Genomic DNA, 14,263 nt, shown 5'->3' on the forward strand with positions numbered 1-14,263 from the left:
TCTATCTATCTATCTATCTATCTATCTATCTATCTATCTATCTATCTATCTATCTATCTATCTATCTATCTATCTATCTATCTATCTATCTATCTATCTATCTATCTCATTTCCAAGTGGGCCATGGTTGGCGTGGCACGGAGTGATCACACTAGTCAAATGAACTAGACTCTTGGGTGGGGGGGGGGGGGGTTACATGTGGACAAACATGCTGGTGTAAATACACCCTCAGAAACGTTTGAAGACTCTCTTATTCTGTCAATCTCTATCTAATTGATAAACGGTTTTGATTGATTCTTGTAACTAAGGAGGTATTAACTAGTCTTGCATTGTTCTGTTTCACTCGCAGTGATCAATTTTGTAACCTTGTCCTGTAGTACGACTGATGTTCACTTAATTATGCTGAACTCTTTTGCAAGTCACTTTGGAGAAAAGAAACTATTAGGTGAATAAATGTAAAAATATGTGTTTAATTAATTTAATTAAATTTAATTATACATTCAGTATATATAAATATCTCTGTGTGCGATGTGAATTTTCCCGATGTAGTTAAGGGGCAATCAAAAACCACCTAAATCTCCATGCTGTACAGACCATATCTGTGCTCTTTGGATGCTGGTAGACATGTCTGACTGGTGGTTGGTATTATGGGAAAGAAGCACTAACAAGACACAAGGCAACATTTAGAAAAACCCAATAAATTTAAATCATGTTACACAAATGACGACAAGAACATTCATTGTTAGTATACAGTATGTCACAAGACTTTCGTGTTTGGTCTGAAACCATGGCTACACCTTTTATGTGTTTCAAGAACCACTTGGGGATGGCAAGATTTCTGGTTAATGGCGGCGCAAGCACTTTGGAAGGAGGTGGTGGAAATTGCCAGTAAACATTCACTTGCATTGTGTTACATGTGTATTTGGGTCAGTGAAATGATCTCATTACTGTATACAGTATTTCTTCAAACCTACGCTATCTTTAGGGTGGACATGGTGCTACGAGGGTGGGCTCTGGCCTCTGGAACCCTGGGCTAGGTTAATCTGATTCTGTACGATTTTGTGATTTAAAGGATATTGAAAACAGGCAGATAGATGGATGGACTGAAGGAAACCTGAAGGCTGTAGTGTTGGTAAAGACTGAATAAAAGTTTACAGGTGAGGTCAGTATATGTATATATTGTCATGTATGCATGTTAGAGGGTCAACTTCTGGACTCATCAGAGGTAAGCATTACCACTCCGGGACACGAGGGGTGCTGTCGCTGCCAGTGTTGTCTCTTTTTCCACTCACAGCATCAAGAAACCACCCAGTGATGACAACTGACTGCAACCTTTTGGCCCAGTGACTATAAAACGTAGATACTTCGGTCTGCGGTCATCTCATTCCAGGACAACCAGACTGGAGGATGGATCACCACCCCAACGTGTGTGACCTAAGCCTTGATCTCAAAACTAGAGCTTTCCAGGCGATATTGCCTTGCTTTTCTATTGTTTGCATCATCAAGGGCCTATTTATCTTTTTTTAGACTTAGTAGTTATTAAAAGGAGTGAAATGGTTGGTGCCTCAGCATCTCTTAGGTGGACATGTCTCGATGAAAATATACATAGTAAAAGCAAAGCAGGTAGAGTCCCAGGGAGCAATAAACAGGAATATTTGTGTAATATATGACATAAGACAGATTTAATTTCAAAATGGCTTGTGTGTGAGTTGTAGGATGTTTCATTGGGCTGCTGCAGTTAGATGTGTGTTTGTAAGTTAATGGAGTAGCTCTGTTCTGTGAGTAGTGAAATAATTAAGGACCTCCTTGTATCCTCTGGGGTCAGCCATATACTGTAAGTGTATCGTATTGTTATAATATCAAGGCCGAACATTTGCCTGTGTCTCTTTCTGTCTCTCTTCCCTTCTATATAAAGTAGATTTCATTTTAAAATGCCCTGTGTGTGAGTCATGAAGTATTACATTGGGCTGCTGTACATAGATGGGTGTCTGTTAGGTAACTGAATAGTTAGTTGTGTTCTATGAGAAATGCAAGACAAGAGGTCCTCCTTGCAACCTTTGTCTTCAGCTGCGTTATTGAACATATACACTGTAATGGTATCACACTACGGGCGGCACGGTGGTGCAGTGGTAGCGCTGCTGCCTCGCAGTTAGGAGACCCAGGTTCGTTTCCCGGGTCCTCCCTGCGTGGAGTTTGCATGTTCTCCCCGTGTCTGCGTGGGTTTCCTACGGGCGCTCCGGTTTCCTCCCACAGTCCAAAGACATGCAGGTTAGGTGGATTGGCGATTCTAAATTGGCCCTAGTGTGTGCTTGGTGTGTTTGTGTGTGTCCTGCGGTGGGTTGGCATCCTGCCCAGGATTGTTTCCTGCCTTGTGCCCTGTGTTGGCTGGGATTGGCTCCAGCAGACCCCCGTGACAACTGTGTTCGGACTCAGCAGGTTGGACAATGGATGGATGGATGGTATCACACTGCTGTTACATGTTACGATTTCAGGGCAAAACATCTACCTGCGTCTCTATCTCTGTCCCTTTCCACCATTTCTGTATAAAGCAGATGTCATTTTGAAATGCCCTGCATGTGAGTCATTATACTGTATGTTCCATTGGGCCGCTGTAGTTAGATGAGTGTCTTTTAGTTAACGGAGTAGCTCTGCTATGTGAGTAATGAAATAAACAAGGACCTCCTTGTATCCTCTGTGGTCAGCCATATACTGTAAGAGCATCATAGTTTCATAATATCAGGGCAGAACATCTGCCTGCATCTCTGTCTCTGTCCCTGCTTCTTTCTGTATAAAGCAGATTTCATTTTGAAATGGCCTGTGTGTGAGTTGTAATGTCCTCCACTGGGCTGCTGTACTCAGATGTGTGTCTGTTAGTTAACTGATTAGTTGTGTTCTGTAAAAAGTGCAATGAACAAGGAACTCCTTGCAACTTTTGTGTTCAGCTGCGTTATTGAATGTATACACTGTAATGGTATCATACTGTTGTTACATGTTACAATTTCAGGGCATAACATCGACCTGCATCTCTCTCTCTGTTCCTCTCCACCCTTTCTGTATAAAGCAGATGTCATTTTAAAATAGCCTGTGTGTGTCATAATGTGTCATATTGGGCTACTGTACTGAGATGTGTGCCTGTAGTTAACTGATTAGTTGTGTTCTGTAAGAAATGCAATGTACAAGGACCTCCTTGTATCTTCTGTGGTCAGCTATATACTGTAAGAGTATCATATTGTTATAATATCAGGGCAGACCATCTACCTGCATCTCTCTCTGTATCCCCCCCTCTTTCTGTATAAAGCAGATGTCATGTTGAAATGCCCTGTACGTCATTATATGTTCCATTGGGCTGCTGTACTTAGATGAGTGTCTGTAAGTTAACGGAGTAGCTCTGTTCTGTGAGTAATGAAATAAACAAGGACCTCCTTGTATCCTCTGTGATCAGCCATATATTATTAGAATATTACAGTATATTGTTATAATATCAGGGGGCAGAGCATCAGCTTGCGTCTCTCCCTCTCCTTTCCTCTAAATAACGCAAGCATTTATGTGTCTATATTGTTAATAAACATAACGGACTTAACATGGAAACATACATACTTGATTGAGAGATTAAAATAATAAAACAAAAGTAAAATAAAGATGTCTAGTAATATATGAGGGTTATCTCTAAGAAAGAAAGATCAGGATTTAAAGGCGTGTTTCACTCTGACCAATGGAGATCCTGACTTAGGACGACAAAAAATAATAAAAAAAAATACAAGCAGATCCAGTGCTAAAAATATGAATGTGCATAAAGAATAATACAGGAACCAACTTAAGCATCACATTCAAAAATGTAAGAGATTGACAAAGGAGAGCTGGTTAGAATAACCATAGGTTCCAAGTGACTAACTTGGAGGTCATACATTGCAGGCTTTTATTGAATTAAGTGAAGTCAGATCGCCATGAATTGGATGAATCGGTCAGAGTCGCAGAGCTGAACACACAGTGTGTGGATTACTTTCAGTACACATAAAGCTTTAACAATACTTACAATTACAAAGTGCTAAGAGCATGGGCCCGGTGCAGCCCAAAACCTGGCCGATAAAGCGCAAGTCTGCATTTGAGTGTGTCTGAGTGTGTGTGTGTGTGTGTGTGTGTGATATTATTGGGGCTGCGCAAAGTCATTCAGGAAGGAAGATGCATACAGTAGAGAGGCTGCACCATACATAAGAAAATAAAGAGCGACTGGCAGGCAGCTCATCTGGACTGTTTCAGCTTCAAAGTGAAGCAAACTGGAATCAAAGCCAAGATTAGAGATGGTCCATTACAAGCGGGAATAAACTCACTTTGACCAGAAAAGGAATGCATGCGTTTGTGAGTGTATCTATAAACAATGGGTTTCAAAGTGTTAGCGTCTCCTTTGAATATAATGCCTCCATTTAGACAGGTGGCTATCTAAAAGGCCTGGTCGCCCCAGGCCTATACACTTGCTCATCACTTATATCTCACTTCAGAAAAAGTATCTTTTTGCCCAAAATGTGTTTAAGTTATAGTTCCACAAACAAGGAAAATATAATGAGGGCAAGAATACTTATCTTTAATGCTTCTTACTCTAAATTATAAAGTCGCAGACTCAAATCCCACCACTGCCACACTGTGTAACCATGAGGTGCACATTTGCTGCTTCATGTTCCTACGAGGCACTTCAAGGAGGTGCTCACCATTAAAGGTGCTCTTTTAAAGTTACATAATATAACATTCTCAAACCGACTAAATCCAAATCAAGGTCACAGACTAGGTGAAGCCTACTCAGACAGCCCTGGGCACAAGGCAGGAAACTGCCCACTGGTCCATTATAGGCCCAGTATTCAAAAAACAAATAATTAAACTGCATTTCTGCTTTCTGATTGGCTCTCACCAACAAAGGCTCAGTATAGGCTCACTCTTCTGTCCTTGCTGTGGAACTCGAGTCAACTTTTATTCTCATTCATTCCTGTCTTGTTGTTATGAGTGATATAAAATGGGTTCCACATGGCATGGGAAAAATATATAATTTTGTAAAAGAACAAGAGTTCACTTAAACAACTCCAATGGCTGCAGTCTAATGGTTTCATTAAAATAAATCTGTTTAAGCGGTGGAGATGTAAATCTCATTTGATTTCTATGTAAAATAGATTATGCATGCAGGACACGGGGAGAAGATGAGTTACATTTTGAAGCGTTCAAGTTTTTATAGCATGTGGGCAGCTAATCCTGTGACCAAAATTTGGTGGCAAGCTATCTACCAATGATCAGCATAGCTTAACTTGCATTTAGGTCTTGTCCACTGCCACACAAATATCCATGACAATGACGGCAAATGGTAATTTCCCTCGATTATAAAAGGGCATGAACATTCCCACTTGAGGACCACTTCTAATAGTAGTACTTTGGAGGATTATACATCTTTCTCCAAAGCTTAACACTTTGTGCCACTGCGGTCTGTTTTTTGGATGATACTATGGTGTTCTGAAGATAGAATTCTTGTCTTGTGTTGTGAAACAGTATGATAAAGTAGTCTGCCAGTCAAGCAGTATTAGGGTGACAATAGTGATTTCAATGCTCAGGAGTCTCGATGTCAGCGGATGTCATTTTGCACAGCCCAGCCACATAGCTACTTCAGTAACTCTTGATACAGCTCTGAACGCAGGAATCTGGCAAAGGAATCTTTCTCCATCAGGGCAAAAATTCTCTTCTGAGCCAAATCAAAGGTGGTAGGAGTGGGTTCAACAAGGTTCTGGATTGTAACATCTTTGGTAAAATGATCGATGTTCACCTGTTGGTAGAAAAAATAATATTTATTAATTTATATATACTGTATGTATACACACATGCACACACACACACGTATATAAATATATTCCTCCCACCGCTAATACATAAGCAAGGCCAGCACGTCGGAAAAACGAAACCTCTGAAGAAAGTCACTCGCTTAGGCACTAATGTATAAGCGAGGCGAGCATGTCGGCAAAACGAATCCTCCTAGGAGAGAGACGCCAAGAGTAGTTCCTTTCAATTACCTGACATCTCTGCATTTCAAATTTTTTTCTGATGATTTCAATAGTTTCTAGGATCCCGAGCTTTTTACAGCATGGGCTTACACAGCTAGTATATGTACTGTATATATATATATATATATATATATATATATATATATATATATATATATATATATATATATTTTTTTTTTTTTTTTTTTCATGGCATTCGTAGTCTGAATCACAATCTGATTGTATAGGTGGTTACCTACCAGGTAATGCTTGTGGTTGGTCAGCAAGTCGGCTAACATCCGCCACAGTGCCCTCTTTCAGTTGCGAGAAGCAGATCATAGAATGGTTGAAATAGTTTTACTGTCAAATAATGCAAAGAGTACGCGGCACGTGTTTCGCCCTAATTCTGGGCTCATCAGGCGTACACATTCACTGCACTCCCTCTCGGGAATTGAACCTCGGACATCAGCGCTAGAGGCAAGAATCGAGGTTCGATTCCCGAGAGGGACTGCAGTGAGTGTGTACGCCTGATGAGCCCAGAATTAGGGCGAAACACGTGCCGCGTACTCTTTGCATTATTTGACAGTAAAACTATATATGTATATATATATATATACTGATATAATATATATATATATATATATATATATATATATATATACTGTATATATATTGTGAGGGATTGCCAGCCATATATTCCGGCCAACACCTCCAAGCTGCCAGATGGAGCCCTCCTTGCAGCATGGAGGTGCCCCAAATGCCAGCAGGGAATCATGGACCTTGGAGTTTTTCTTCACAGCCCTGCTGGATACCATGGGGGCCGCCAGGAGTCGCTGCAGGGAGGCCCAGGGATTTATGCTTTCCGTATAGCCGGAGGTATTTCCAAGTCACGGGAACGGAAGAAATGATATACTTCCGGGCTGAAGAAAAGGAGAAGTTTTTACATGACCCAGAAGTGATAGAAAGTCACATGGACTGAGGGACAGAACCACTTCCAGGTCAAGGACTATAAAAGGATTGTGGGAAATCCCAGATGTTGAGCTGAGCTGGGTGGAAGGGTGGCAACGCGTCTGGGAGTGGAGGATTGATTATTGTTATTATTTATGAGTATAGTGGAGTGTAAGTGCTTTGTGCACATTATTACTTTAATAAAGTCTATTATTGGACTTTTATCTGGTGTCTGACGTGTGGTCTGAGGGTTCAAGGGGTCATGGGGACCCGTAAACTGTCACAATATATATCTTTATATATAATATGCCACCGTGGCTGTCCGTTTGACTGTCCAGGTTTTAAATCACCTGTAACTTGTAAACCGTTTGAACTATTGACCTGAAATTTGGTACACATATACTACATGAAGTCTACTCTCCGCTTTCGAGGTGATGATTGAACTCCAAGGTTATTCCTCTTTTTCTTTTTATTTTGTTTTATTGTAGAATCAACTCTCGGCAGTGGCCAGCAGGGCAGCCATGCGGCTTATGCGTACGGGCGCCGTTCTCATTCCCTCCTACCTTACCGTCACTTCCCCTACCTCTTCATATCTTAAATCATTCTTGTGGCTGATTGAAGAGTTAAGTGCCAGCTTAAGTGAAAAATTTATGAAAATGTACTAAGTAATTCCAACACAAACACGAACTTAATCAGTTTTAACGCGATAAGACGCCGATGACAGAAGAGAAGAAGTGGGCCGCTAGGGTGGAGAACAGAAGAGCTGCTCAGGAAGCAGCAAGCGCATCAACCTCTGAGCAAATGAATGCTAAACGTGCAGAGAAAGAGGAGGAAAACTAGCAATGCTCAAGTCAAGTGTATCCACTGCACGTTATTGTGCAGTGTGCTGTTACAGGTATATATATTGTGGCGGGTGGCTGGGGACTATGCCTCCCCCAGACCATGAGAGGGCAGCCGCCCTGGTTTCTGTGGGTGGGCCATGGGAATTAAGCATGGAAGCTCAACCCTATAGGGCAGGGGTGTTGAACTCCAGGCCTGGAGGACCACAGTGGCTGCAGGTTTTCATTCTAACCTTTTTCATAATAAGTGACCAGTTTTCACTGCTAATAAACTTTTTAGCAGTTCCCTGAATTGATTCTTTGCTTCATTAAATGACAGCCAAACAGAAATTAGATGTGAAACGAGCCAACAGATTATAAATTAAACTGGGGATTCAAACTCCAACCAATTTCACTCCTACCAGTTTCTTAACGAGAAGCCGATTCTTGCTGTTAATTGAACCCGTCATTTAATTCCATGTCTTGTTGCTGCTCTCATTCTGCCACAGCAGACATTTCCAAAACTGTTGATTTTCTGTTTTACTGAGATCTTCATTGTGTGATTGCCACAGGTTAGCTGGTCATGTGGCTGCTTGTTTTGTGTCTCATTATTGTTTGGCTGCTAATTAAGGACAAAGAAACAACTAAGGGGTCTGAGTCACGTCAATTAAAACAAAGGCAAAAGAAGTTAATTAGCAGCAAAAACTGATCAATAATTAAGGAGATGGTTAGAATGAAAACCTGCACCCACTGCGGCCCTCCAGGACCGGAGTTCGACACCCCTGCTATAGGGGCTCATGGCCACCGCCAGGGGGTGCTCTGAAGACTCTGAAGCCAGTACTTCCGCCACACCAGGAAGTGCCGCAGGAAGCTCATCAGGGGGCACATGGAGCACGTCCGGGTGGACATAAAAGGGGCTGCCTTCCTCCAGTTGTCAGCTGGAGTCGGGTGGAAGAGGACGAAGCTCGGAGGAGAGGAGAGGAGAGGAGGCAGCGGCGGCGGCGGCAAAGAGAGGACAGGATTGTAGTGAGAGGCCTGGGCTGAAGGTGCTTAGTGCAGAGGCACTGGGTTCTGTGCGGGACACTTGTAAATAATAATTGTAAATAAGCGTGTGGTGGGTTTGAACATTGGTGTCTGCCTGTCTGTGTAGAGGCTGATCTTCCACAATATATATATATATATATATATATATATGTAGCCCTACAACCCTGGTCTGAATATATATATATATGTATATATATATATATATCTATTATAATAAAAAAATCTTGGGAAGTGAGACTCTTCTCAGAGAGGCGAGACTTTGTGCCAAGAGATTTACCAACATCCGGGGCCAGAAATAAAAGAGTAAACGACAAAGTAGAACGTCGTAAAGAATTGAAAAACGTTGGTGGGATACACATGCAGAGCAGGTTAGAGACAATGAAAGTATGAAAATTCGAAAGTCTCAAAAAAATTATAGTAAAGATCACATTAGCACAAACAAACGGAAATTATTACTCTGTGAAATAACGGAACAGCAAAAAGAGATCGAATATATTGTTTAGATTTAAACTTTAAGTCGGAGACTTGTGGATCGTCTAATTCGTGTTGCCATCAGGGAAAAGTAGTGTTTCTTCCCAATGAAGAGGCCTATCCGCGAGAATTAAAAGATTTGTTGTTTGGTCAAAGTGAAATCCACATATGCGAGCGGCAGTGGCACGAAGTTGCTGGTGCGTAGGGGGCACAATATGATATTTCGTGATATTTGATTAACCCCAAATATGGCAAAACACATGTTATGTACTCTTTGTATTATTTGGCAGGTACCATATAACATGTGTATGATCTGCTTGTGGGGGCTGGGTGGTCTCGTGGCCTCGGACCCCCTGCAAATTTTGTTTTTTTTTCTTTTCTCCAGCCCTCTGGAGTTTTCTTTTTTTTGTTTTTTCTGTCTTCCCAGCCATTGGACCTTACTTTATTCTTTGTTACTTAGCATTGCCTAATCTTATTGTCATATTTTTTTTTTTCTTTATTCATCTTGTAAAGCACTTTGAGCTACATCATTTGTATGAAAACATGCTATAGAAATAAATGTTGTTGCTTCTCACAACTGAGAGGACGTGGCGGATCTCTGCCGACTGGCCGACCAACCACACATATTACCCGGTAGGTAACCACCCAAATATCAGATTGTGATCAGACCTATGCATGTAATACTCCAATGTACACCCTGTTTAAATAAGCGAACAAGCTGCCATGGCACAACGTCAGAGGCTTTGCCTCAGGCATTGACGTCCAAGGTTTGACTCTTGCAAGGGGAAGCAAAAGTGTGTACACCTAATAAGCCCCAGCTAGGGCAAAACTCATGTCGTGTACTCTTTGTCATATTTGGCAGGTGCTATATAGCATGTCTATGATCTGCTTCTTGCAACTGAGAAGATGAGGTGAATGTCTGTCAGCTGGCTGACCAACCACATGTGTTACCTGATAGGTGATCACCCAAATATCAGATTGTGATCAGACCTGTGCATATTATATATATATATATATATATATATATATATATATATATATATATATATATATATATATATATATATATATATATTGTCACACACGTGTGAGTAGGAGGAAGCTGTGTGGACCAAGTGAGGGTAATTCCATGCCAGGCCAGGGGGTGGCAGGGTGCGCTAAACCTTCTTCTGTTATCTCTGCAGACCACACACAGGAAAACCTGTCTGATTCATCCTTAAAAACGTCACTTCCGGGTCCGGTGCCCAGAAGCACATCACCTCTGGTTCCAGTGCCCAGAAACACGCCACTTTTGGTTCCTGTGTCCAGAAACACATCACTTCCGGTTCTGGTGCCCAGAAACATGCCACTTTCGGTTCTGGTGCCCAGAAGCACATCAATTCTGGTTCCAGTGCCCAGAAGCACGCCAATTTTGGTTCCTGTGCCCAGAAGCACATCACTTCCGGTTTCTTACATCACTTCCGGTCTTGGCATTTAAAGCCGCCATCTTTACAACAGTGATTCAGTTCTTGTTTGGACTCTATCGAATGCACATCAGTGTTGATTTTCAAACCCATTGCAGCCAGGAATATTATATAGATGGCTGCTCCAAACCTTTTTAAGTGTGTCGAGTCTCATTATTTCACAGTATATATTATAAGTGGCTAACGCTTCTCTCTCTTCCATTCTCAGTACTGAGAAGAGCCTTGGTGATATCAGCTGATGCCACCCGTGGAGCTCATAGAATGCCTAACCCCTTCTAGTTGAGATTGAATAAAAATGAGCATGCCCACAGTGTCATGTCTCAGTCTGACCAAAGAAGTGGGAGCATAAGAAGCCCCCAAGCTGCCTGAAGACAAAATTTATTCTGTTGTTAAAGTGTTTTCTGTTGTTTTGCTGTTGTTCAGAGTCTGGATTGGCCGACCTTTCTTTTGCTTGCCCACAACAATACTTTTGATCAATTGACAGTAAATCTGGCTGCACAATGTTTATTGTGGGCTCCACGACTATTCCTGCCTGTGACCACATACTGTATGTATAAGGCAGGTCTTGAGTCACATAGAGTTTTGCATAATGACACTAAAAGCAATTTTGCAATTGCGAAATACAAAACTCACTAGAAGGAGTTTTCGTGTGGCTTTAAAAGATTCTAAAAGAAGCTACTTATCATGTTTAGCAAAGTTATCAGAACTGGCAAAGTGGGGATTTTCATGACAAGAACACATTTGAAAATTGTTATATTGAACATCTTATTTGTATTTTCTAATAACTTCCCACGTTTTTTGTGGTGTAATTTTATTCTCTAATTGGGGGTTTCCAGTACTGCAAATGACAAATCTGGTGTTAGTTTTTGCGATTATAACTTACTTTTGCTGTTATTATAATTATTTTTTTTTTTACCGTTGTCACTGCCATCTTGGATAAGTGTAGTTGACATCATTTTTGTACCTAAGTTCTAGAGCCACTCTAGTGTTCCTTTGGGCTGGATTTCTGGGGGCATGACTTCTAAACAATTACGCATCGGGGTTAAAAGGTCACTTGGAATGGTCACTTCGCTATTTGAGCGGACAGAATCCACAACAAATATTTTTTGCTTGTGGTTTTGAATTCCTTCTTTTGATTCTTCAATTTTTTGACCTTTGCTTGAATTTTTTAACCACAAACCTTGTCTCTCGTTTTGGGGACATCTCTCTCCAACCTTCATGAATAAACAATAGCAAGGAAATGGCCTGAGGATTTGTAAATAGCAAATAATTTAATTGTTTTCAAACTGTCCCCTTTGAAATAAAGCAATAATTTCATGAATGCAGCCAGAGAAGGACAGAATCCACTGAAAACACAAATTCTGTTTCAACACCACACAACAAGTAAGTATGAAGTACCTCTTTTGGAGCTTCAGTCTGAATAAATTCCTCATAGATTTTCTTAGCTTTGGTTTCCATTTTTATTGGGGACTTGATTTTCTTGTATTCTTCACAGGCCATCCAAAACTCAATATTCTCCTCACTGAACTCGGACATCAGGAAGCTTCGGAAAGCATTCAGGCCATCTGCAAAACAAGGCAGGGAACAACAGAGTCAATAATGCCATGAGTGAAGCAATGCAGAAGAGCCACCGTTCTGTGTAGAAGTTAGCTCTAAATGCCAATGGCTCTAGTCTTCAGTTTAGCAAACTTTCCATAAGAGTAGGGGAATTTAAGGAGCTTTTAACATGTCTAATAAGATGGGGTTAATCCACCTTAAAAAAAGGATAAGTGTCTGCCTGTGTGTCCATCTGGTTGTTATGTGTCTGCCATTCCAACAGATGGTTCATCACTAACACACTTGTTACATTTCCAATACCAAATGGCATATAACAGAGACATATGCATTTCATGGTGCTGCAGATATTAACACCGAGGTCTACAGTGATTACTCGGATTTCAAACCCGTCTTAGATGGATAGCACAGCTATGCATATGTAATTAGGCAGCAGATAAATCTCATATTTGTTTGTTTATTTCAAAACATAAGTTGCTGGCAGTCATCAGAATTTTGACATAATTATTGTTTAGCAGATAATCGTAAATAAGGGCAGCAGGGTGGTGCAGTTGATAGTGTTAGTTAATATCCTAACACTACAAGTCCACAAGTCTATGTGGACTTGTATGTTCTCCATGTGTCTGTGTGGGTTTCCCTCCATGTACCCCAGGTTTCCTCATATATCGCCAAATACCCAAAAATTTGTTTTGTTCTGCCACAACAGGGCATTTTTTTTTCATTTTGGGTCAGAATTGGATGTGAGGTTAAAAATACAAGCAGGGGGTCATTACCAAAAAGACAAACTGATACAAAACTTAACCAAAAAGACTAAACAACACTTAGACAACAGAGAAAGTTATAAATTTAAACCAAACACACATTTGCACAGAAATGGTTGAGGGAATCCAAACACGGATGCTTAAACAGAGCATACATTTCTCCATTTATAGGGTCACCACAATGATGTCACATGTCACACATTCTCTGGGAATTCTGGGAGGTTACCTTGGCAACATCTGCCATGAAAATCTCAGAATGTTTAGAATCAATTTTAAAATACTTCTACTTGGATTCAAGGCCCTAAACAATCTTAGTGCTCCCTACATTTCAGAATTTCTGTTTCCTTATGTATGAAATCTTAGATCTGCAAATACTGGTTTGTTCATTATTCCATAAAAGAACTGGGGAGGCAGCTTTCTGTTTTTAGGCACCTAAAATTTGGAATAATTTACCAATATAAATATTCCAGGCTAAATTTTTTGGAATATTTCAAAAAAACTTCACATTTTTTTAATCTGACTTTCCAGTAATTTAAACATTACATAGTGATCTGATGATAAGTTTAGCTCTTTGATGTATAAATGAGTAGCCGGTAATAATCCATTTCTTTCTTTGTTTTTTTTTTGTCTCTCATCCCATCCTGTGTTACACCATCCACCCCTGGTCAAAGAGCTCAAATCTGAAGTCACCTGGGGTACTGGAGGAAACGAGGAGGACTTGGAAACCTTTATTGATGACTGTGCTAACTGTATTAACTGTGCCCAGTGGAGGGTGAGCGACCAGCTGGCCTAGGACATTCTGACTAATAAGATGCAGAAACTAAGAATCGATAGACTTAACTATTTGATTTTGTCGCTCCTGTCTCCTGACCGTGGCCTTTTTTTCGCCTACTGGACCAATCTTAGGAGTTTTTTGTTTTCCTCTCCTCTGTGTCAGCTGGTCAACTAATCACATTCTAGAATCAAGAAGTCCATCCTAAATCTACTGAAGCAATTATGGACAGTTTTATGTGCTCTGGTATTTTTTTAATTAGATTTAATAACATCAAACTATCTCTACTTATTGTGTTGCCATGTACAGTACACATGACTAAGTCAATTACAGATACACTGTATATACGAGGTGTGATCAAAAAGTCCGGTGAATGTTGATGCAGAGCACCATCCAAGAGGAATGCAAAACACTTCAATGC

General features: G+C 40.7%; 1 protein-coding gene across 1 annotated transcript in view; it reads right to left on the reverse strand.

Moving 5' to 3' along the window:
- Positions 1-3,858: 3,858 nt before the first annotated feature.
- Positions 3,859-14,263, reverse strand: part of LOC114658895 (regulator of G-protein signaling 5-like) — a 108,168-nt gene continuing 97,763 nt past the window's right edge. Inside the window, exons 4-5 of the mRNA XM_028811004.2 lie at positions 12,154-12,320; positions 3,859-5,797 (exon numbers count right to left, since the gene is read on the reverse strand). Of these exons, the coding sequence (XP_028666837.1) occupies positions 5,636-5,797; positions 12,154-12,320 (329 nt within the window). The 3' untranslated portion in view covers positions 3,859-5,635. The remainder of the gene's footprint in view (positions 5,798-12,153; positions 12,321-14,263) is intronic.

Source organism: Erpetoichthys calabaricus, chromosome 10 (assembly GCF_900747795.2).
Source record: "Erpetoichthys calabaricus chromosome 10, fErpCal1.3, whole genome shotgun sequence".
Taxonomy (NCBI): Eukaryota; Metazoa; Chordata; class Cladistia; order Polypteriformes; family Polypteridae; genus Erpetoichthys; species Erpetoichthys calabaricus.